The 26,549-nt window shown below is 39.7% G+C and overlaps 1 protein-coding gene and 1 pseudogene across 1 annotated transcript in view; both read left to right on the forward strand.

The window, feature by feature from the left end:
* Positions 1-1,758: 1,758 nt before the first annotated feature.
* Positions 1,759-26,549, forward strand: part of glceb (glucuronic acid epimerase b) — a 41,256-nt gene continuing 16,465 nt past the window's right edge. Inside the window, exons 1-3 of the mRNA XM_088333630.1 lie at positions 1,759-1,919; positions 20,916-21,436; positions 23,701-23,946. Of these exons, the coding sequence (XP_088189756.1) occupies positions 20,929-21,436; positions 23,701-23,946 (754 nt within the window). The 5' untranslated portion in view covers positions 1,759-1,919; positions 20,916-20,928. The remainder of the gene's footprint in view (positions 1,920-20,915; positions 21,437-23,700; positions 23,947-26,549) is intronic.
* On the forward strand, positions 13,222-13,349 carry LOC148366820 (U2 spliceosomal RNA; annotated as a pseudogene).

The raw sequence follows: 26,549 nt of genomic DNA on the forward strand, positions 1-26,549 counted from the left end.
GAAAGTCCTGAGAGAGGGGGAAAAGAAAGGGAGAGGAAGAAAGAAATCCAAAGAAAAATGGAAAGACAGAAGGAGAGAAAAGAGAAAAGAAAGTGCGAATGGTATGAAGAGAGAAAAAGAAAAGAGAGAAAAGGAAAAAAGAAAGTTAGAGCAAAAGAGGTTAAAGACACACAGAGAGAAAGAGACAAAGAGCATCAAAGGAAGAGAAAAAGAGAGACACAGAGAGTGAAAGAGACAGAGAGTGGGGGAAAAGGGGTGGAAAACAGAGAGAGAGAGAGAGAGAGAGAGAGAGAGAGAGAGAGAGAGAGAGAGATGAATACAAGTACAATGTATTTGTTCGAGTCACCTGGCTTTGGCAACATCAAGTTGACATATTTCACCCTGCAGCTTGTTTTTCTCTTGCGCTTCTCTGAGTGTTGTCTCGCGGGCCGGATTCAATCCCTTAGCGGGCCTGATCTGGCCCACGGGCCCCCTGTTTGACACCTGTGGTTTAAGAGGTGCAAGAGGATTTCTTCTTCCGAGGGGGGTCGGGATGGGGATTGTGACAGCAAATAATTGAGAAGCACTTCATTTTGTGACAAATAGATTTGTAGTTGTCACATGGGACCCTTCTAAATGCGCGAATAAATGTGCGTTGTTGATTAGGTTGCGCAGTTACCGTTATATCTCGCGTAGCGAGGGCAATTACGGCTCTTTTTCGAGACCCGGATCCACCGGCATGACTCACTGACAAGAGCGGCCTTGTGACTCCTAAACGGTTCCTCCGATTGTTTCCTTTTTGACGATATAATAATACTAACAATGACACATTGTGCACCCGGAAGAAAGAAAGAAAAAGATAGAGAAAAAAGAAGAAATAGAGAGGAGACATAGAGGGAGATAAAAGAAGGTGGAGTGAGAGAAAGAGACAGGGAGGGAGAAATAAAGAAAAATGGGGAAGAAGAAAGAGAGAGAAACAAAAGAGTAAAGAGAGAAAAAGAGAGGGAGGACGAGAAAGAGAAGCTAAATAGACAGAGGTGGAAAGAGAGGGAGAGAAATAGAGAGAGAGAGAGAGAGAGAGAGAGAGAGAGAGAGAGAAATAAATGAGAAGGAGACAGATGGAGACTGGGAAAAACAGACAGAGAAAATGAGAGAAAGGAAAAGAGAGAAACAGAGAGCCAAGATAGAAAGAAACACAGAGAAAGATAACATACATAGAGAGGGAGACCGAGAGAAAGAGAGATACGGAATCACAGAAAGAGAAAGGGAAGAAGAGAGAGAAAAGGGAGAGCAAAAGTGAAAGAGAAAAAAAGAGAAAGAAAAAGAGAGTGAGAGATAAGTAAAGACATAATCAGAAAGAGAGAGAGTATTAGAGAGAGAGAGAGAGAGAGAGAGATTGAAATACAAGAGAGTTAAGACAAAAGAGAGACAAAAAGAGAAGAGAGCAAAGGGAAAGAGAAAAAAGTGCCAGAGAGAACAAAAATAGAGAGAGAAAATGGATAGGAATATTGAAAAATAGAGAAAAAAGGGGGGAAAGAGAGAGAGATAACTAGGGGAGAGAAAAAGTAAATGAGAAAGAAAATAGAGAGAAAGAGAGAGAGGTCTAGAAAAAAAGAGAAAGAGAACGTGTGAAAGGGCGCCATGTCCTAACTGACGGGGAGCCGGCTCCCGTCGTTTGCATACAAGAGCCGTTTCATAGAGTCCTTCGTTCTCGAACGACCCACACTAATCTCGCGATATTAGAAATCCTTGCAGCGCCTTTCAACCCCTCGACTGTGTGAGCGCTGGGCAGAAGCTGTTATGCGTTGAAGGCGTCCTGTGCTCTTCGGTTGCTTCTGAAGAAGGATTCCTTCAAACTAACCAGCATGCCGAATCAAATGCACGTAGTTATACTTTAACAAGAAACCGCTCTGCTCAGTCATTCGCCATTAAAACTGCAGGTAAGCGCACCATTTTGCCGATTCTTATTGCACACTAATATGTACCGCTAGCCGGATCACACTTTAACAAACCTCTCCGAAGACAGACTGCAACATTCACCATTTGTCTTTTCCATTTTCATTTTTCGTGTTTTAAATAATTTTCCCGGTCCTTGTCTATGGCGGCAATGGACGCATCGTTTCGTGATTACAGAACTGGAAAAAAGAATGCAGTAACTTCAAAGCTGAGTCTCCTCTAAGGGATCAGAATCCACCCTTAGCTCCCATGCTAACGGTCCTAACACGTCTGCATAATATTACGCTAAACTCGTCCGTTTTTTGCTGGTTTAAAGTTCTATTGTTTAATAGCCCCGTTCTGACATTGTTTTTTCTGTGAGTTACCTTGTTGGTCGTTACAAACACCTACCCGGAACTCTGCAAACTTTATCTCATCTCATCAGCTGCACCGCTTATCCTCAGTAGGGTCGCGGGGATGCTGGAGCCCATCCCAGCAATCATCGGGCAGTGGGCAGGGGACACCCTGGACTGGTTGGCAGCCAATCGCAGGGCAATAAATGGAAAATGATACCCGTAATTAACGTATGATGCAGACTTGTAAAGTCCGGGTCCCGTTGAAAGTAATCCAAGGAAACAAAATCAGATCTACCGGTAACTCAGCTTTACCCCACTTCCCATCAGCCCGCATTTATCTACTCGTTTTTATCTCCCCTGACCGAAGCCAAAGCGGTTTTAAACAAATATACCTGTCAACCTGTATGTTTTTGCCGTACAATTGAATATAATATAATATATCTTTATTGTCATTGTTACAAAATGCGTTAACATATTGTGACAACGAAATTGGGCATGACACTCCAGGTTCACACATTCACAGTGAGGTAAAGAAAGCAAGAAGATAAGGCACGAGGAAGATAAGGTTATAAAACAAGGAGGATAAGGCTATAGTTATAATTTACGCAATATTTACACAAAGAAATGACGGCATGTAGGATGTTACATACAGTTTGGTATCGTAAGGGTTTGTGCAATATGCATTTGGTGCAAAAATAGTCAACATAGTGCAAAAAAATAGTCAAAATTGTGCAAGGTGAGCAGTAAACATAGTGCAGTCAACATTGTGCAAGAAACATAGACATGAGTACCATTTTACGTTCGTATGAGGTAGTGTGTTTGCAAGAGTTTCAGTTTTTTGTGCGGTGTCTGTTAAGGGTGGTAAGGGCTCTAGGGAAGAAACTGTCTCTGAGTCTGTTTGTTTTTGTTTTGTGTGACCTGTAGCGCTTGTCGGAAGGCAGCAGGCCAAAGAGGTGGTGGTATGTTTATTATGCATTTTAAGACGTGTACCACGTATAAGAAAATCAGTACGGAAAAACGTAAATTTGTCCATTATGGGCACCATCTGGTATACACTGACTATCACGAAACGGCAAATCAATCAAGTCAAACGAGTTCGCCGCGGTTACCTCTATCTCGGTATCGTTTTTTTTCCGTTGCAAACGGTTTGATGCTACTGTGCGCATGCGCCTGCCGCCTCGGATTTCATGTGGTAGTTATGTAGTGAAAGGAAGTCCGTCTCTTTTTAGAGAACCGGCTTTTCGGCTCAACTCATTAAAGAGAGCCGGCTCTCGAACGGCTCACTTGATTTGATGCATTATACAGTGGAACCTCGGTTCTCGACCATAATCCGTTCCAGAACCCTGTTCGAAAACCGATTTGTTCAATCACCGAAATCGTTTTTCCTATTAAAAGTAATGTAAAATCGTTTTAATCCGTTCCAACACCCTGAATCTATCCCGGCTGACGCTCTAGGAAACTGTGCGGGTCAGATGTATCGACATTTCGTTCTGTATGCACGTGTACACGAATGACAATAAAGTATATCTGAATCTGAATGTTTATCTTGAATATTTAACGTAAAGCTAACCCAGGCTAATCGTACGTTCGCGTTAGTGTAATCTTCTGTACGAAAGATTACGCTAACATGAACGTGTAAAAATAAAAAAAAAGGATTATGAATAGGATTTCTTACCTTCGTGGTGGACGGTGGGGAGAGAAAAATCATCAAAAGTTTTTCAACCTCTTCCAAAACTTGCGGCAATTGCTTGCTTATAGCGCTAAGTTCCTTAGCCGCATCACTCGATTTCACAGCCTCCTTATTCTTTACTATCGTACTGATAGTAGATTTAGCCATGCTGTATTCACTAGCAAGATCGGAAACTCGCCCACCTCCTTCATATTTAGCTATTACGTCTTTCTTAAAGGCAATGGTTGTGCGAACAACTTGTCTTTTTTCACCTGTCCTGCTTGCACCGACCTTCTTCGGAGGCATAATTAGGGGCTAAAACACCCGTACGCCGCTCAGCATCGCACCCTAGCGTACCGGCGTTCGAACTCCGATTTTTTGACCGAACAGCGAAGCAAGAATTTCTTAAAATTTTTGGTCGAACACCGATTTGTTCGAACTGAGAGGCGTTCGAAAACCGAAGTTCCACTGTATTATGAATCATTATTGTTGTATAAAGAAGTTAAGAAAAAAAGGAAGTGCAAAAGGAGAAAATGAAAAAAGACAGGTTTGTGGTTATCCCTTTAATCAGTATATTACCAACAATAATTTAATGCAGATAATGAATTAATAATTTTGAATAAGACAAATGTATTATTCTACTGAATTATATTTGCATGTATTTTTTTCCTTCTACGGTTTTATTCATTTGTCTTTTACAGCCGTGCTATTTTTATTTGAATATAGAATTGTACAAAACCGTCAAACCCACTTTTCAGGCAAAAACAAGTTCTTCTGCGCATTTTACAGGGTTCGTACGGGTGCTTGAAATCCGATAGTAGGTAGTTAGCATTTTTCTTTAACATTTTTCTTTAATTCCCCCCCCCCCATCTTTAAAGAAAAGAAACGTGGTATCATTTTGACACTCGTGACAGTGCGAGCGTGGTTACGGTGTTAGCTTAAGTAGCATCAGCATTTTAATTTTCCACTCAATGCAATTGTTTTCTTAACCTCATAAAAGCTAAATATAGTATCAAGCTTATTTATTATAATGTATTTACTCATATCTTTCATCAAATGTCATAATTTTGCATTTACTACTCCATCCATCCATTATCTGCACCGCTTATCCTCAGTAGGGTCGCGGGGGTGCTGGAGACCATCCCAGTTATCTTCGGGCAGTGGGCAGGGGACGATTCTCAATGTGTTTGACATAAATATGTTATAACAGCAGGGGTAAATGGTAGTATTTCAGTGAACATTATTTTTTTCTTGAACGTATTTTCGGAGTCTTAGAAAGGTTGGATTTAATATTTAACAGTTTTTCTTGAATATTCGGTAAAACTACATCCAATTTTTGAGTTTGATTTTTCTTGAATATTCTCTCATACATTCAAATCTTGAAAGTTTTCTTCATTTTCCTCACGCTGAGGTTTTTGAGTTTTTCCTTGCCCTCATGTAGGTTTTAGATCAGGGGAAGGTTTAATAATAGTCTGTTTGAAATAGTCTGTGCAGCTCTTTGAGACTTCTTGTGATTAAGGGCTATACAAATAAACACAACTTGACTTAACCGTGCATAGTTGACTCTGCTATCGGTTAGTTCATGTGTAAAAGGGAAAAGTGTGAAGCGCACTGTAAAGCGCTTTGGGAGGTCTTCATTGACTTGAAAATCGCTATATAAATGCAGACCATTTACTTTGATTCTTGAGTTTTAATGTTGTGTTTTCAAGGATTTAAAATCGCTTGAAGTTTGGATAAAGCGTTTGTAAAGGTTTGAAACTCCATCATTGCAGCCTCTGTGAAGCTGCTTTTGTGAATGTCTCTCTTAGATGCGCTTGAATAAACTTTTCATTTTTTTTCATCTTTTTGGGTTGGCATTTGGACTGTATTTGAAACGGTCATTTTCTTACTTTCACCATTTTCATCCAACAATTAAAGACCTACCGTAAATTCCGGACTATAGAGCGCACCTGATTATAAGTCGCACCCACCACATTTTAAGAGGAAAACCGATTTTGTTCTTACACAAGCCGCAGCTGTATATGAGCCGCATGCGCCCACATTAAAACATGCAACACAATCACAGAATTAGCCCAGATTAGCCCCCTTTGAGTCCCGCGATCGTAACTGAATATATAGTACACAGTACAAAAACCACAGCCGGGATAATAACAGAAAATGATACCCGTACATAAGGTTTGATGCAGACCTGCAGAGTCCGGGTACCCGTTGAAACTAATCCAAGGAAAAAAAGTCTATATTTCCAAAGGTAAGGGTGGGAAAAATATATATCCACTATTGTCCGCTGCGTCCACAAACACATCTCACCTTTAATCCACTTCCCGTCAGCCCCCGTTGTTTTCCCCCTTTCTTTTTGATTCGCCCGTGGAAAACATATCAGAATAAGTCTCTAAAATAAATACATTACAAAAATATACAGGTGCAAATACATATTATACATCGGTTACACATATTTACAAAGAAAGACGGTACACCGAGAGAGTTTTCAAAGCTTTAATTATAATATTATAACTTTCATCCCAAACCTTGCCTGTGAAGGGTAGCAAAACGCTACTAGCAATACGCTCGCAACACAGCAAAGGGGTCTGTTAAAAAAAACATACCGTACTTGTAGAAAGCACGGTGAACCGTCCTCATCTTCCTCCTTATAACTGACGTCATCAAAGTAGTCTTCCCTAGTATGGGGAGGAGACCTTTTCGTATAGACGTCGTCCCACGCTCCCTTATTCAAAAACAGCGTCACGCCCGCAAAGTAAAGTTTACGTGCGGTAGCTCTGTTTCCTTCTTTATCGGACTGCTCGTTTGATTTTAGCTTGAAAGCTACGTCATGTGCCTTTCTATTTGCAATTTGCATGATGAGGATATGTCTACGCTAATTTAATTTGTGCACACGCTAAGAAGTTGCAGTCTTCCTCGGCGCATATATTCCAGCGGTCTAAATCTTACCTTTTGTACTCGAGCGCCGCTGGCAGCCGTTAGAAAAATGACATAAATTGGCCGCATCATTGAATAAGCCGCAGGGTTGAAGGTTTGGGAAAAAAGTAGCGGCTTATAGTCCGGAATTTACGGTAATTAAAGCCTAATGTGCTAGGTGGCCTAAACACCAATGAGAAAACTAATATGTTGTTAATCATTTTGGATTTCATTAATATTAAGGGGGATAATGCTCTGCTGTTGAAGACCATGATAACTTCTTCAAACGCTGATCCCATTGCCTGTGACATCACGTGTCATCTTCTTCGCATGCGGGACGCTTGTGGTGTTCACATAGGTCACATTTAGTTAAAAATGGGAACTATCTTGCAAAAACTTTGGATTTACCCCCCCAAAAATTGGAATTGAGCATTAAAGTCTGCACTGTGAACCTTGTTCCATTAAATGTTCTCACAAGAGACTGCAGACTACAGTCATGCAACCTTCTGGATACACATTAGTTTGGAAAACAGTAATCCCTGCTCTTTTTACAGCGTTCTAAACTTTAAACATTGTTTGCATTTATTTTCTTGATTTTGAGTGGATTAGTCCGTGCCAAACAACAGTGTCTGAAAACATAAAGTTACGGGACACCAGGGTAGACGACTGAAAAATTGCCTGCCCAGTCATAAAGTTGCCTGCCCCATTTTTCACAACATGAAACACAATAAGACGACTAATCGCAAAAAAAAAACCCACTGTAGCAAAGTATTAAGGATTGATAATCAGAATATATAACAGAACAACACTTTAAAATGAAGTTTATTATAAACTTACTTATAACATTCATTGCATGTATATGACATCGCTGTTTTCCATCTGCCATCAGTATGTACCTGTATTTACTCATCTTCATTCATGCAATGTTTGCGTTGCGTCGTCTGCTACAAGCCACGTGAACTCCTCTTTCCACGATACTTTTAATGTACGTTTACATTTTGTAGCGTCATAAATTTTGTCAGCTTCTTTTGAATCTTTCTTCTGGGGCTGAGGTTTTGGCTTGATTCCTAACCACTTTTCCATTTTTCTTGTGTTCTCTGTGGGTCTACTTTGGAAAATGATATGCAAATACAGACCTTACAACGCTCGGGAGAGTACGGAAGCACGAAGTTATTCGAAGCAGGCTTCTGATTGGCTGCCGAGCATGCAAATTGCCAAACGAAACAAAATTTCCAAACCGGACGAAGATTTCGAAATAGAAATAAAGCAAACGTTTGATTTGAAAAAAAAAAAATGAAAAAAACGCAAGACTTTTTATGTTGAAAAAGTTGTCGGCCACCCGAGCAGAGACGTTTTGTAAGTTGTATGCCCGACGTAAAAGATGCACGCCCCGGGCGTCCGGGCAGACGTTAAATAGATAGATAGATACTTTATTCATCCCCGCAGGGAAATTCACATTTCCAGCAGCATCCCTGTGCTGAGAACAATACAATAATAAAGAAAAAGAATACAATATACAAATACCCAATGTAACGTGCTAATACCCACTGTAGCGTAGAGTATCTAGATAGTGCTAAACAGAATACACATTGCAATAAAATACGGTAATATGCAATGTAGGGGGTGTGGTTTAATGTGGGCCTTTACTCCGCCGGGTGGAGTTAAAGAGCCTCATGGCATGAGGAAGAAAAGATCTCCTCAGTCTGTCCGTGGTACAAGACTGTGACAGCAGTCTGTCGCTGAAGCTGCTCTTCTGTCTGGATATAATGCTGTGATGTGGATGTAATAATTATTTCAAACACTGCAAACACAACAATCCTGGGATTTCTGAACATAGATTTTAGGTGAGATGTGGAGTAGATTGGTCACAAGAAGTGTGCTAGGAACAAATCAATATAACCTTGCAGGCCTCTTTACAATACGCATATCAATACAAAAGGCGTCAGAATCAATACTGCTGATGCATTCATAGTTTCTTAGCTGAAATATGTTCCTTTTGACACTGGCTGGGGGTGGAGGAGATTCAATCCAACATAATGATCCATAGCCTTAGGTTATTTTTGTGGTATTCTGCCATTGTGACTCTTGAGTATAATTGTATGGTATCAGTTCATGTCCAAGGCGGTCATTTTTTGCTAACATTGTTGTTGTTGTTGTTGTTGTTGCTGCTTATGCATATTCATGTCGTGTACCATTTGTACTTGAGACGTGTGCCCTTTGATTAAAATGTACCATATCGTGCTGCAACTATCTATCTATCTACCTTGGTCGTATCCCTCAAGAGGGGTGACCGACAGCAAGACAAACACATACAATAACAAAGAAAATAAAAGGGGAAAAAAACAGCAAAAAAAAAAAAAAAACACACAAACATTTTTGGACCATGGCCAACCCAATTGCCCAAACACCCAAACAAGTTAGGCACCTCTGCACCTAAGTTGGTCATGCTTTCGTCCCTCCAGATGAAATGGGACACCAGAAAGCGGCCATGTCACTCGGTCAGGGTGACACAACACACTTTTGTTCAACAGCAGGGCCCGACAGCTTTCACTGGTTTACCCCTGCCGCATCATACGGGTGCCCAGCCCATCCTTAAGAACGCGTCCACAATCCCACTATCCTTTCACAACACCTCTCCACTCCTTTCTGTCACCAACAAGAGCTCTAGCTTCCATTATATTTAGACCTCTTTCTTTTTTTTTCTCTTAAAAAAGAGGTGCTGCAACAATAAATCGACAAAATCGATTAAAATCGATGATTAAAAGCGCTGGCAACTAATAAGATCATCGCTTCGTTAGATCGCGTGATTTATGAGCCATCAGGAACGTTAAATCAATGCAAATTATATAGTCCACTCCATTTTGTTGTGACGCTTGGAATTGTAGTACCGCTTGGGTCCGATAGAGGGCATCAAGACCATTTTTTTTGTCTTTAACAAAAAGCTGTTAAATTTTTTTATATACTACATTTTGAAGATTGCATCATTTTCAAACAAAATTGACACGAAAGTTTTAACTTTGCAGTGTTTGACTCATCATGAAAAGAGTTAAAAATTTAATCAAAAGTTAAAAAAAGCAATCAAAAAATAAGTATAAAATAACTAAAGTAGAAAGAAAAATAATAATGACATGTTTAACTCTACCCAAGGGGCAAATTCTTGAGCATATATCCTTTTCATATTGGCAATGTTTATCATATTCCAAAATTGAACACCCGAAACAAATTTGTTGGTTTATTCCTGGACGCTGGCTATTTCAGCTGAAAATGAAAATCTCCATTCTGATCCCTGTATATATGAAAAAAATAACATTGCTGCGTTATTTAATGGAGATTGACTGTCTATGACTTTTACTTACAGCATTTTGAACTGTTTTTTGGGGAGGTTTTGTTTTTAAGAACAAGTCAAGTCAGGTTAAGGAATGTTATACGAGTCCTAACATTTACACTTTGCTTGTCTTCATCCTTTTCTGTCCCTGCTTGTTGATTTGTATTCTTCAGGGTTCCCGCGTATCCTTGAAAAGTCTTAAAAGGCATTGAATTCATTTTTCTAAAAACAAGGCCTTCATGTTTTAAATCCATGTTAATGAGATTATATTTGTTTGACCTGAGAAGATTTATCAATTGGCTTTAATAATTCACAGATCTACTTTTGTGTCAACATCGCGTGACCACAATAGCGAAACCTGCAAAACGGTGATGTGCTTTCAGTCGGGCCTTTAGAAGGGACACATGTTTTAGGTTTACCCACACTACAAAGAGGGCAGCACGGCGGTGCAGTGGTTAGCGCGTGTGCAGGCACAGTTCTAAGGTCTTGGGAACCTCCTGTGTGGGTTCAAATCCAGCTACCGGACTTCCTGTGCGGAGTTTGTATGTTCTCCCCGTGCTTACGTGGGTTTCCTCCGGGCACTCCGGTTTCCTCCCACATTCCAAAGACATGCATTTCAGGTGGATTGGCTGGTCCAAATTGTCCCTAGGTGTGAATGAGCGAGTGAGTTGTCTGTCCCTGTGTGCCCTGCGATTGGCTGGCAACCAGTTCAGGGTGTCCCCTGCCCACTGCCTGATGATTGCTGGGATGGGCTCCAGCACCCCCGCGACCCTACTGAGGATAAGCGGTGCAGCTAATGAGATGAGACAATACAAAGAGCAACTTTGGACAGAGACTTTTACTTTGGACCATGGGAAAGTACATTTAATGAGAAGTGGGTGTCCGACAAACATTTTTCACTATGGCTAAAAGCTGTACCATGTTATGCGATGATGTATTGCAGGGGTGTCGAACTCATTTTAACTCGGGGGGCCATACGATAGAACAAACATTCTGTCCGGGGCCGGACTAGTAGATTAAAGAGAAAGAAAAAGAGAGATAAAGAAATAAGAGAAAGAGGGAGGGAAAAGAGAGGGCGGGACAAAGAAAGAAAAAGAGAGCGGGAGAAAGCGAGAGAAACGAAAGAAGAAGAAGAAGAAGAAACAAAAAGTTACGAAAGAGGGGGGGAAGGGAGAGGAAGAAAGAAATCCAAAGAGAAATAGAAAGACAGAAGGAGAGAAAAGAAGAAAAAAGCGCGAATGATATGAAGAAAGAGAGAAAAGAGGAAAGGAAAAAAGGAAGTTGGAGCAAAAGAGGTTAAACGCAGAGAGAGAAAGAGACAAAGAGCAACAAAGGAAGAGAAAAGGAGAGAGAGAGAGAGAAATAAATACAAGTACAGTGTCTTTGTGAGAGGCACCTGGCTTTGGCAACATCAAGTTGACATATTTCAACCTGAGGCTTGTTTTTCTCTTGCGCTTCTCTGTGTGTTTTCTCCTGTTTGACACCTGTGATGAACTGTGTGTGCAAGAAACATTTCTTTTGCTTTTTTTCAATTTTTTTTGGTCAACTTGGTCTGAAATTTGATTTCAGAAGGCATCAAAGAGTCCTAGTCTTGAATTTAACTTTCTTTAAACAACGTTGTCACTTCAAATAACAGATTTGAACCTGTTGTAAAAATTAAGGCGAAATTATTTTTTTGCAGCACTTGAAGACAAAAGAATCCAGTTTCTCATGGTTACTGTGAAGTTCCTTGACATTTAAAAGGACAGACTTTTTGAGAATAATGGCGATATTAGCATATAAGTTTGAAAGAGAGGATCAAATTTTTGACCCCATCAAGCATGCATTCTTTTTTTACCTTTTCATGTTTTCATTCTGTCAGAAATAGCTATCCCAGACCAAGCGTTCAATACCGTCAAAGCCTCTTTGAAGCTTCTTGCTCTCTGTCAAAATCCTTTTTGAACGCCAACAGCATGAGCTGCTTAATATTCCAAAGTAGTCAGTGGCCTTTTCAGCAAACTAACAACGTTCAGAAGATGCAATTCTCGTCTTGCTGGAAAAGGTAGCTGGAGAGTCGCCCTCTTTCTCAGAGTCCTACTGAGATTCAACCTTTGTTCTCAGAACTTTTTGTGACAGGCACGGAGGACAAATTGATATAAATATACCGAAAATTCCGGACTATAGAGCGCACCTGATTATAAGCCGCACCCACCACATTTCGGGAGGAAAAACGATTTTGTACATACACAAGCCGCACCTGTATATTAGCCGCATGCGCCCACATTGAAAAAACGCAACGCAAACACAAATTTTTTTGGGGTTTGAACACATTTATTGACACTAATAACAGAAAACAATCATGACAATCTCAACAGCAATTAAGCACATTCACAATATTATATTTCAATATGGCGTTTTTAACAGCAAACACAATGTGAGGTTTGAACAAATTAACCCATACCCGATACAGTCCAAAAAACACAGCCGGCAAAATGAATGGAAAACGATACCGGTACTTAACGTTTGATGCAGACCTGCAAAGTCCAGGTGCCCGTTGAAGGTAATCCAAGGAAAAAAGTGTATATTTCCAAAGGTAAGGGTGGAAAAAATAAATATCCACTATTGTCGGCCGTGTCCACAAACACGTCTCACCTTTACTCCACTTTCCGTCAGCCCGCATTTGCCCCTCCCCTTCTTTCTCATTTGCTCGTGCAAAACATCAGAATGCAAAACAAGAGTTTCTAAAATAAATACATTACAAAAATATACAGTTGCAAATACGTATTATACATGGTTACACATATTTTCAAAGAAAGACGGTACACCGAGAGTTTTCAAAGCTTTAATAATAGTATTATAACTTTCATCCCAAACCGTGCCTGTAAAGGGTAGCAAAACGCTACTAGTAACACGCTCGCAACACAGTTAACAGCGCAGTTAAAAAAACAAATCGAACTTGCAGTAAGCACGTTAAAAATATTGCCTCTAGATCAAAGGCGTTTCGGGATACCCTTAGCTTGGCCTTAGGCTTTGATGCTAAGTCCTGAGCTTGGCCTTGATGCTAGGTCCTTAGCTTGGCCTTTTGGCCGAGAGCCTTTTGATTTTTGCATTCCGGAGATGGAATAAGAGCTTGCTCTGTCCACTCCACGCATCGGCCCGGTATTGCAGTACCTCCGGGAACGGTGCATTCGCAATGATCGCAACAAGGCTTTAGGGCTAGGACCTTAGCTTAGCCTTTTGGTTGAGAGTAAGTGTCCCGGCTCCTAGGCTTTGTAGCGTATAATGAACTGACCGATAACGGATAATGGATAATGAATAACGAAGATAGAACAATAACCCTTAAAAACCCCACGTTAAAACGTCCTCATCTTCCTCTTTTTAACTGACATCATCAAAGTTGTCTTCCTTCAGTATGGGAAAGAGACAGTGTCATGTAGACGTCGTCCCACGCTCCCTTATTCTAAAACACGCGAGCGTCACGCTTGCAAAGTAAAGTTTATGTGCGCTTGCTCTGTCTCTTCTATATCGGACTGCTCGATTGCGTTTAGCTGCGTCTTTTTGCAATTTGCATGATGTGGATATGTCTACGCTTATTTAATTTGTGCACAAGTTAAGAAGTTGCAGTCTAAATCTTACCTTTTGTACTTGAGCGCCGCTGGTGGTCGTTAGAAAAATTACATAAATTGGCTGCATCACTGAATAAGCCGCAGGGTTGAAAGTTTGGGGGAAAAGTAGCGGCTTATAGTCCGGAATTTACGGTATATATATATTTTTTTTCCATCTAAAATTAAGCATCCTATCTTATTAAAGTATTTCAGGGTTGTTTATTGAAATGTTTTTATTGGGTGCTAAAATTAAATGGTGGTGTAAAGAAATGATGGCTTTGGACCTTATAAATGACAAAACAACTGTTTCTGAACAAAAGCAAAGAGTTTAAAAAACAGCTTTGTAACAAAACCACAAATGTGTACTGTACAACAATAACAACTAGAGAACTAAGATACCTTCCATTGAACAATGTTTTAAGAATAAAGCCAGTAGTGCAAATAGTGTCAATTGCCTCTCTAGCCGAAGTAACAAAGGATTTACAGATATTTGTTCAGGAACCGTCAAGTCAAGTCATGTTTATTTGTATAGCCTTTAGTCAAGAGGAGTTTCAAAGGGCTGTACGGACTACAGACTATTATTCAACCCTCCCCTGATCTAAAACCCACATGAAGGCAAGGGAAAAACCCAAGAACAGCAAAATTTTTACATTTTTGGCAGCAGTTTGTTGCTCTTTGCAGGGTGAGTCCTTTTCATGATTTTTTTTAAAGGGATTATAAATTAAGATTTTTTTTTTTAAATCATTTAGGTACAGTTTTTGTGGTTTTCTTTCACACAATCATGCAGATATGTTGCAAAATATTCCATACCTCGGGGGACTCCAGAAATATAGGCTAGGTTCACACTGAACCACCCTTCTTCAAAGGGCGTGTTACATGGCTGCTCACGTAGTCTTGAGGAGAAGCCTCATTTAACGGTAAAAACTCATCCGGTCTCAACCAAGTTTCACAGAGACCAATCAAGTTAAGTTTGTAATCGCAAATAATATTGTCTACAAGTAAAGCTTTAGGAGCAAGCTATCTCATATTTTAAAGACCAAATTTTAGCTTTGCTGAATCATTTAACTTAGCTGAAGTCTTTGTAGTCTTTGCAGAGATCATCACAAGATGTCGCCGTTCGGGTGCGTTGAGTTTTAGGCGTCGGTTGACCTGCATATAGTCTGTGTAATATAGTCTGTGTAATAACCTGTGAAGCCCTTTGATACTCTTTGTGATTAAGGGCTATACAAATAAAAATAACTTGACTTGACTTGACACTGCAGAACTTGACACTCGGTTCCAAATTTTTTTGTGAGATCGATCCCATTTCCAACTAAATGTGACTTGTATGTTGCAATCTCCTGTGACTTTTATGCGTCTCCTGTGTGAATGCCACAAATGGCACTGCATGCACAGAAAAGGACACGTGACGTCAGAGGCAATGCGTTCATTGTTTGCGGAAGTACTCATGGATGCTAACGGTTTAGCAGTGTGACAGATATCCTACCGCAGGTGGAACTGAGTTGTCCCCACCAAATATGAATTTGATCAAAACCTTGCTTTCCCTCCATTGAATGCTCTCTGTGTAATAATTATAACAAATCTTAAAAGTGATTTTGAATGACTCTGCATTATATTTTTTCATCATACAAGTTTAAGACTTTGGCTAAACTAACTTAACACTGATGGCCAATCGGTATCGTCCTATGATATGGGAAACACTGTGGAGGTCAATCGATGTACAGAGGTTTTCGGCCTTGAACCCTTCATTTTAGCCACTATTCTTATTGTTTAGTCATAAACATAAATCTTGACTTAAAAGTGAGTCTAGGTTTCCTTTTTACGCTGTCCTTGATTATTTTTACTAATCTTTATGGTATTTGGTCAATATCCAGGGTTGGATAGGGTTACTTTAACTTGATTACTTTCAATTACTTTTGGATTACTCCAATACCAAATATGCTAATAAAAGACCAAAGAAACTAAATATGAATAAAATTACTGAATTTTGTGCAGGCTTGGGGAGTAACGGAACACATGGAACGGCAAAAATGATGTTGGCAAGCTGTTTGGATTGATTTTCATTTTGTTTCTGTCGCATTTTATGTTAGTTTTGCCGGAGATCAAAGAGATCAAAGCCAGGAGAAAAAGCTTACCACGTGTTGTGAGTCATCATTTTATTCATATTTAGTTTCTTTTGTCTTTTATTAGCATATTTGGTATTGGAGTAATCCAAAAGTCATTGAAAGTAATCAAGTAACCCTACCCAACCCTGTCAATATCTAACCATACTCTTTGATATCCCTATTCGCTAATTAGAAGGAAGACAAATCATAGCAAAAACTGAAATATCCAATCTCAAAATATTTGATTGTCATGAAAAAGTATGCAGGTAAACTAGTGTAAGCCTTAATCAGCAATATTAAAATAAAAATCTTGCAATATTTCCGTTGATTTGAAACGAATCCAGAATTTGAGGGTTTTGTTTTATTAATTGCATTCCAGAAAAAAAAGAACTTGATTACCAGATTCTAATTTTCTGACACAGTTGTGTATATGCTACATATACGTTATTTTCAAAAACTATCTGTAATATTCAAAGACCACTTTAGCATCTCTTTCCACTCAAGCGTTTACTGCTTATGTTATTGATCTGAAAAGATTGTACTAATTGCTTCCTGGCCTTTACAGATATTTTTATTGACTCGCTCCCCCCTGAAACGCTTAAAAATTTTTCCATGATATCTCCATCATAGAAAGTAAATACCATTTAACAAAAGTCCTAAAGCTTTTAAAATGGCATTTAGTGTTTTTCCCAGAAATCTTTACAAGCTTGGAAGCCTGAGAACAACCTTGGTTGGTTGGTTGTTTGGATCCATTACCCACTAGGGTCGTAAGGGCACCATTTCCTGTGGTGTGTCTGGGGAAGTACTCATGGATGCCAAAGGTTTGCGCCCATCGAATCTCGACGACTATTTGTTTTTGGAAATTTTGGGTCTGATGATGAATGACCTACACACAATTTTCTTGATATGTTCGTTTCTTTAGGTGAAAGTCAACGGCTTAAGGTTTCCAATAGGGAAACATTACGAGTGTCAATTAATCGATGAAGTGTTGGACATATAGACGATAGTCCACAAAAGTTACCGTATTTTCCGCACTATAAGGCGCACATAAAATCTGATTTTTTTTTTTAAAAAGCTGACTATGCGCCTTATAAACCGGTGCGCCTTATATATGGATCAATATTGAATTACAAGGTCCTGCAACTTACGGTAAGCAGCCACCGACTCCTTTTTTCGTGTAGAAGAAGTGCGCTGTGCATACTGGGAAATATTAAACGACGATTCTCTTTTATTTGTGCGTTTGTATAAAGACCCTGAAATGGCTCCTATTAAGAAACACGCTTACAACCCAGAGTTTAAACTCAAGGCGATCAGTCACGCAGTAGAACACGGGAATAGAGCAGCTCTAGCCGGCAGAATTAAGAGTCCCCCTAGGAACTCGCTAACTGAACAATGGTTCCATGGGTGAATTATGTAAAACCCACTACAACGTTTTACAAACTGAGAGGCGTTCGAAAACCGAGGTTCCACTGTATTAGTAGAGTTAAAGCAGTGTTTAGGGTCTTTGTTGAAGTATTGAGCCATGGCGTAACTTCAACTTTGTCACAGATTATTGAATATTGTTCGTAAGTATCTGGTGATACTGACTTCAAGCCATGTGACCTTCAACTTTAACAAGGCCCACAGCATAATAATAATAATAGGAACCCACACCATATTTTGCTGTGGCTAGCAAGTGTTTGTATTTGTGTGCTGTGTTCTTTCACCATGTATTGTTAATGTCAAAATAACTTAATTTTAGTTTCTTCAGTAAATGTAAATGGTCTGCACTTATATAGTGCTTTCCAAGTCCATGAAGACCTCCCAAAGAACTTTACAGTGTGCTTCACCCTTTTCCCTTTTACACACTAACTAACCGATGGCAGCGTCAGCCATGGCAACTACCTGCTATCGGGGGCATTAGGGATTCAGTGTCTTGCCCAAGCGCTTTACCTCCTGAGCCAATGCCGCCCCGGTCCACAGCACCTCATTCCAAAATAAAGCCGGCTTCTCCAAATGTGCTTTAGCATACCTCAAATGACTGTTTGTGGCATGTGTGCAGAAAAGGCTTATGCTGCATTACCCTTTAATACTACATGTCCTTGTGCAAAATGAGGGGCCCAGATTCATTCAGCTGCCTACATTTGTGTACTTAATTTTTGCACTTTCTGTACATGATATAAACTTAATTTCATATTTCAAATATCACTTTTATAATTAAGGCTGCGACAACCAATCATTAAATCCAATTATTAAGTTTCTACAATGAATTTCATCATTGATTGATCTGATTTATGCGTGTCTCAGCACATTATTTCATCACAAATAAGAATACCTGCTTGTAGTACTGCTAAAGTTCGGCAGAGGGTACTTCAAGACCCTATTTTGATGCACGAGGTCATTTTGAGCCAAATTTATTTACATAGTACTATTCAGATATAGAATTTCAACTCAGTGCTGTATAAACGCTTTGTACAACATGTACAATAAGATGACATCCGACAAAGTACTCTCATTCTCTGATGCTGCCTCTTTTCTGGCACTTTATAAAACAGTATGCAGTGTTCATTTTACCTGTGAAAAGTGATGGGTCCCGGGGACTCACATGCTCAAAAATCTATGGGTCCCAACAGAGATCTATGGGTCCCCAAAATTTTGTGTTATCTAGGTTGAAATTGTAAATCGGCGACAAATTTATAATATAAATCTATATATTCATTCAGTTTTAATCATCAAATTATTAATTCATTTTCTGCATCAAATTACCGTTTTTTTTAAAATCTTCCCCTTTTATACTTCCTTTTTTTCTTAACTTCTTTATACAACATCATTCGTAATATCAATCATCAAAGCAAGTGAGCCGTTTGAGAGCCGGCTCTTTTTAATGAGTTGAGCCAAAAAAGCCGGTTCTCTAAAAAAAAGACTTCCTTTCACTACACAACGAGATCTCGTTGGCCGAGATCGGCGTGCAGACGAAAACTCGAACCGCGAGACCAAAACAACAATGTCGGATCTGCCTGACGAAAAGTTTGAAATGCAGTAAATCTTTGTTAAAAAAAAAAAGTAATCGGGTAATAATGAAAATTTTGTGGCAAAAAGGTTGCGTCCCGGGGACGCACGTTGATTTGAGACGATGCGTCCCCAGCAAAAATGATGCGTCTAGGACGCAGGGACGCGGGCAAACCAGAACACTGAGTATGTGACATACTTGTGGGTGTTTTGCATAAATTTGTATGTGAGTTTGTTCATTGTTAAGCTATTTGACAAACACATGGATTTTTTATTGTTTTATTCTGTTTTGTGCCCTATTTTTCCATCTGTCCAAAATGTCAATATTTTAATGAAGAGGAGAAAATCAAAATTGCTTTCTTACAATCCGATTCATTAAAGAATACTTAACCGATTCTTCGATTATTAAAATAATTGTTTTGCGCAGCCATACTTATAATAATATATAACAGAGATTTCTTATCCAAACAACCAATGATTTATAAAGTAAAATCTTAAATGATCAGGGGTGCCCAAACTTTTTCACATGACTGCTTTGGTGGGTGATATGGGTGCAATATGCAGGGTTGGGTAGGGTTACTTTAACTTGATTACTTTCAATTACTTTTGGATTACTCCAATACCAAATATGCTAATAAAAGACAAAAGAAACTAAATATGAATAAAATGGTGACTCACAACACGTGGTAAGCTTTCTCTCCTGGCTTTGATCTCTGGCTAAACTAACAAAATGCGACAGAAACAAAATTAATGTATTCCGTTACTCCCAAAGCGTGCACAAAATTTAGTAATTTAATTCATATTTAGTTTATTTTGTCTTTTATTAGCATATTTGGTATTGGAGTAATCCAAAAGTAATTGAAAGTCATCAAGTTAAAGTAACCCTACCCAACCCTGGCAATATGCTGGCGAAAGACCTAAACCACCTACCCATATTGATTTGTCCTCTCAACGGCAAAGTCAAGCTGTTGTGACTCAATATAAATCAAACTAATGATCCATTCTACGAAACATTGTCCCTTTTTAACATAATGGTCCTTCATTATCCTTCAAATTAGAAGGATTCAGTTGAATGTATTTTGACGGATTCGACATGTTAGAGCAGACTGCACACTCGCAGTTTGCACACTTATCTTAAGATCTGTCTCATGGATCTCACATTTTACAATGGTACTTTTCCAGTGTTCTCGTTTGCCCGCGTCCCTGCGTCCGAGACGCATCATTTTTGCTGGGGACGCATAGTCTCAAAACAACGTGCGTCCCCGGGACCACAAAATTGTCATTATTACCCGATTTCTTTTTTTTAAACAAAGATTTACCGCACTCCAAACTTTTCGTCAGGCAGATCGGCCATTGATGTTTTTCTGCACGCCGATCTCGGCCAACGAGATCTTGTTGTGGAGTGACCAGCTTTTTTGGCTCAACTCATTAAAAAGAGCCGGCTCTCAAAGGGCTCACTTGGGGCGGCAGTAGCTCAGGAGGTAGAGCGCTCGTCCTAGGATCAAGGGATCCCAGTTGGAATCCTGGCTTGTCCGTGTTACATGTCGAAGTGTCGTTGGGTAAGACACTGAACCCCTAATACCCCCAATAAGCAGGTTAGCGTCTTACAAGGCCGCTATTGGGAAATGTGAAGCACATTGTAAAGCGCTTTGGGAAGTCATTGACTTGAAAAGCGCTATATAAATGCAGATCATTTCATTTCATTTCACTTTGATGATTGATATTACGAATTATGTTGTAGAAAGAAGTTAAGAAAAAAGGGAAGTATAAAAAGAGAAAATAAAGAAAAGACAGGTTTGTGCTTATCTCTTTAATCTGTATATTACCAACAATAATTTGATGCAGAAAATGAATTAATAATTTGATGATTAAAACTGAATGAATATATAGATTTATATTATATATTTGTCGCCGATTTACAATTTCAACCTCGATAACACTAAATTTTGGGGACCCATAGATCTCTGTTGGTACCCATAGATTTTTGAGTATGTGAGTCCCCGGGACCCATCACTTTTCAGAGGTAAAATGAACACTGCTTTTCCCTATTCTGTTTTTCAGTGGAGGTGTGACCATGCGTTGCCTGGCTGCTCGAGTCAACTACAAGACCCTCATCGTCATCAGCGCCCTTTTCACGCTCATCACGGTGTTGCTGTGGAATCGTTGCTCTAGTAACGCCTCCCTCCGTTTTTTGCCTCGAGCTGCTTTAGTGGCACCAAGTCCCAAGGAAGGAGATGATGGCTTCAGCAGCCAACAGCACCCTCCACAACCACCAGAACCCCCACCTGTTGCTGGCGGGAACAAGTATGAAGACATTGACTGCCTGATCAATGATGAATCCACAATCAAAGGCAGGCGAGAGGGTGGAGAGATATTTCTGCCCTTCAGCTGGATGGAAAAATACTTTGAGGTGTATGGCAAAGTGGTGCAATACGACGGCTACGATCGCTTTGAGTTCCAGCACAGCTATTCAAAGGTTTATGCGCAACGGGAGCCCTATCACCCAAATGGGGTCTTTATGTCATTTGAAGGATATAATGTGGAGGTCCGGGATCGAGTAAAATGCATCAGTGGAGTGGAAGGTAAGGCTTTGTGCAGAGATTTATACCTTTTGTTCTCAGGGTCCGTACAGGAGCTTGCAATCTTTCAAAATGCTTAAATTTTGATGTTCAAGGGTTGAAAAGTTCTTGAATTTCTGATGAGGTACTTGTAAATGCTTGAAATTAGTACCATGTTTCTCAAAATGTCTGCTTGAAAATGACACCTAAACTGCAGTCTGGTGGCTTCGCTTTGCCATTGCATTTCTTCCCTTGCGATTAACTGCAGCTGGCATTAGTTTGTATGGGATTGGTAGATACATAGTACCCATTTTCCACGAAAAATGCCTAATTAAGAGGGAAAAACATCCAAGTCGCACCTGGATTAAGTCATTTTTGGGATAAATTTATTTGATAAGATCCAAAACCTAAAAGTTCTCATCTTGAAAGGCAATTTAATACAAAAAAATTGAACAGGCTGAATAAGTGTACAGTATACAAACGTTACATGATTGACATAATAATAATAATAATAATAATTTCCTTGTATTGTCATTCTGTGTAACAATGTACACAGAACGAAATGTCGATTGCATCTGACCCGATGCAGCCGCAGCCAAGAGAGGGCGCCGCCGACCACTTTTTAAGTCTTAGGAATGACTCGGCCGGGGCGCGAACCCGAACCTCCCAGTCTCAAAGCGGGCGCCTTACCATCTAGGCTACTGAGCTGGTATGCTTGCTATTGTCAGGAACAAGGTTATTAGGATAACTCTAGTATAAAGAACATACTTACCAAACTCTGTTTAGTATGTGCAAGTGGAAAAATAGCGACAATGGTCAACAAAATATAAGTTATTTCTGATTGGTGCTTACACGTAGGTTGGGTTAGCCATTTTCTGGCATTTTTGTGTGTGACTTTTTCGCCCCATGTACTGTGAGAATTAAAAGTATTTGATCCCTTTCTGATTTTGTTAGTTTGCCCACTAATGAAGACGAGTTCATTCTATTATTTTAATGATAGTTGCATTCTCACATGGAAAGACAAATCATCAAAAAGAAAATCCAGAAAATAGCTTTAAAACATCTATTTTAATTTGTATTTTATTGAGTAAAGTAAGTACAGGGTGTCTCAAAAAAATGTACTCACTCTTAGAATGACGAGAACAGGACAAACTTTCTCTCTTCGAAACTAAGTTGATTTCCTGCCATGGCTTCAGTAATTCAGGATATCTGCAACACATAAAAAGAGTGAGTACATTTTTTTGAGACACCCTGTATTTGACCCTGCTAGCCAAAAGCACTTGTACTTGGTGACAAAACCTTTGTTTGCAAGCACAGTGGTCAGACATTAGTGGTAGTTAACCACAAGGTTAGCACATATGCCAGGGGGTATTTTGTTTTATTGACAAAAATAGTGGCTCAGGTGACCATTTCATATTTTACAGTAGCTTAGTCCACACTTAAGTTGAACTTCAGAGGAATTTACTTTCCTTGGATTACACCCACCTCAAATACAAAGATCTTGTTGGTGGAATCAATAATAATGATAACGACAATTCATAATTATTATTATTAAAAATATAAGATTATTTCTTCTTTGAAGGGTACTGAAATTGGCTTTAAAAATCTTTAAAAGTGTTTGGCCATGAAAAAGGTGTATGATCCCTGTGGATATTTTATGTGCAATAGTTTTATTATGTTAGGTTAACCCCAATAAAGACCTGCACTCAAAACAGAAACAGAGACGCGAGTATGACTTACTTACTTGCAAGGAGAGATGACCATAGACTGCCTATTACAGTCTACTAGACACTCTGAAAAAGTCTCCTTCGTCCTTGCCTTTTTATTGTGTTCGGAATGCCCTAGTTTACATAAGGTCTCTTCTGCCAAAGGGAGGGGGAGTGACAAAATAAACAGTTGAGACCTGTTTACACAACAACATGTTATCGTAAGCATATTCTATAGTAAAGGGAACTAGGCGTGCCTGCGGTCAGAGAGGAGCTGAGTGTCCCTTATCTGGCCTCATCTAGGTGTCGGCTGTTTAGTGAACATTCTGTTTCGTCCTTCTACAAACACAAGCAAGAATGGCACACAGTATGCAAAGAAGATAAGCAACAGTAGAATAACATATTTACAGTTTAAATCCATCATATTATGATTTGAAACACATCTGAGTTGTAATTGAACAAAAATTACAGTGGTTAAGATTTTCTTGGTATTTTTAGTACGTCCTCATATATTTTTTTGTGTCTCCGAATGGAAAAATCTTCCCGGTAGCTTGTGAACACTTACCCTTTTTTTCCCCACAGGTGTGCCTTTGTCCACTCAGTGGGGTCCTCAAGGTTACTTCTATGCCATCCAGATTGCTCAGTATGGCCTGAGTCATTACAGCAAAAACCTAACAGAGCGTCCACCCCACCTGGTGGTCTATGATACAGCAGAGGAGAGAGACAGCCGAGCCAGCACGACCTCATGGAATGTGCCAAAGGGCTGCAGTCTCATCCGTGTCCACGACAAGAGCCGCTCTTCCTCAGTTCGCCAATTCAGCGCTCCAGGTATGTGAGCTTTTCACAAGTCCAGATCTCTTCCCCCGGATAAGAAGGTTATGGCCTGTTAACTGCAGCTGCGGGAGGTTCGATATATATTCCACCCTTGAGACTGCATGATTTTTGTGTGCGTGTTTATGCATGTTTGTGTATAAGTGTGCTGTGACTAACTCATACAGTGTCAAAATAGCTGTCGCTTGAGGGTGGGACGGCGTGGCATGACTGTGGGCAAACAGGCCACATACAGATAATTAGGCCTTTTAATCCTGCTGGGGGAATAAAAATAGTATAAATACAGGGTGTTTTAAAAGTTTTGGGGCCATTTTGTCATTGAATATCCTGGAAACTGTTAAGGATATGAAGACACACGGTAGAATTTTTAAGTTCTTGTCATCTCAATTTTTACATGGAGTGTTCAAAGACGTTCAAATAGAGCACCATTGATCACACGGCACACATCAAACCAATAGTCTAATTCTTGCCAAACACGTCCCAGCATTACATTGTCATTGGTTACAACAGATACTGTTTGGTGCCTTCAGTTCATCCTCGTCTCTTGTAATCGGGGGCACATACACCAATCCTTTCACAAATCCCAGCAAAATAAATTGCATAGTGTGAGATCTGGAGACCTGGGTGGCCAGGACATGAGAGATTCTGTCCAGTTAGTTCAATCCATCTGTCTTGGCAGTGTGTTGTGTTCAGAAACTGTCTAACCCTCAGGCACCAGTGTGGTGGCGCCCCCACCCTCTGAAGTGTTTGGCCATTTGGGTTGGCCATGGTCCAAAAGATTTTGTGTGTGTTTTCTTTGCTACTTTTTCCCTTTTTTTATTTTATTTGTTTTTGGATGCATTTGTCTTGCTGTCGGTCACCCCTCTCGAGGGATATGACCAGGGTAGATTGATAGATAATTACTTTAACTGGCATTAAATTGTATGAAGAAAAAAAGTTTATAGATGAGCCCAACTGCAAGTGATAATTGTCCACTGTTTGACTCTCCCATAATATCGACTAGAGTTTTAAACTATAAAACACCATAATGTGTAGTCCCAAAACACTCAATTTTATTGCAGGTATCTTCAAAAGTAGATAAAATCGAGGGCTTGCCCAAAGCAATAAGGTGTTCTGAGCACTCTCAAAGCACTCTTAATATAATAATGGCTCGCTATACTTATTGAATGTGCTTTTGGCGTCTTTATTTGACAGTTTTCCCATTGTCCCATCCTCAAGACTGAATTTATTGAGCCTTTTAGAAGTATGTGGGTAAAAGACAGCCTGCAGGACATTTCTGCCAATCTACTTTAGCGGCACATAGTTTTTTATTATAAAGTCCTACTAAACATCACACTATACTTCCATATTGGCCGTATATGTGAGCAGGCAAGGCATTTTTTTTTAGTTCGGATAGAATGGATACATTTTGCAACAGCTATAATGGTATTTTTTTAGATTTAAGAAAATAACAATTTTGCTCTCTTAGCAACATTTTGATATGCCAGTCTTAGCTAGAAATTTATCGTGAGATTAGCAACAGAACTCAACATTTTCAAACAATGCTTGGTTTGTGAATTTCAAGATCACTTGAGGTGTTCTCTTTTGTTCTCTACTGAGCTTCTGTCTATGCTGTAATTTTCCTCTTATCCTCCTCTCCAGATTCAACCACTCATCATCAACAATTTCTGTACAGAGCCCGGCTCGAGACTTTTTTTCTTCCCTCTTTTGTCCTCACTCACCTTACTTTACGGCTCAACTCCCAATCATCACACCCCTGCCTTGGCGTTTTCATCATTACTCTTTGTCTTATGTCTGCACTTGTAATACTCCATCTCCTGTCGAGCTGCAAATTCTAGCCTGCCGTCTTCCGCCGTTTTCTGCTTTCCACCTGCTCCCTGTCTTCTTCTACTGCTTAAGCACTGCAATTTGTATTAATACTTACTGGTAGTCGATCGATGTGAAGTTTGCATTGTCATTCCTCATCAGAATGTCCATTTTCTCGCACATCATATCTGTTTATCTCTGACACTTCTCATTTTATGTATTTATTTGTGTATCTAGGGCGCAGGCGTTTGGCACTATTTGCGACTCTTCTAACAAATAGATTCATTGTCAGTCTTGCTCTCCGGAATCTGTTCATTCATGCAACGTCCACAGCTTGGCACCTTTTATGCAACGTCGTTGGTCCAAAATCTATTGAACCTTTTTCTGCCACTTTGTTATACCAGGACATCTTGCAATTGTATGAAAAAGTATCTGAACCGTTTGAAATTTCTGCACAAAATCCCCATTGAAGGTGACCTGATCTTTGTCAAAAACATAAAGATGAAACAAACATTTTCTAATTAAAACCACCCACACATTTACAGGTTTTCCATTTTTAATTAGGATATCATTCAAACAATGAAAAAGGGGAGGAGTAAGTTACTGAACCTTCACAATTCATTTGTATCTTTTAGTTTGACATCGCATTCATGATAGTGGACAGTCGCTGTACTGCTCGGAAAACCCTGGGTCCGCTCAGTAAGCCCCAGGTCCTGATAACATCCCTGATCGTGTCTTGAATGACTGCTAGGGAGATCACAGATGTCTTTACAACATCTTTAACACTTGGTTAA

Source organism: Urocampus carinirostris, chromosome 4 (genome assembly GCF_059441175.1).
Source record: "Urocampus carinirostris isolate Australia breed hairy pipefish chromosome 4, RoL_Ucar_1.0, whole genome shotgun sequence".
Taxonomy (NCBI): Eukaryota; Metazoa; Chordata; class Actinopteri; order Syngnathiformes; family Syngnathidae; genus Urocampus; species Urocampus carinirostris.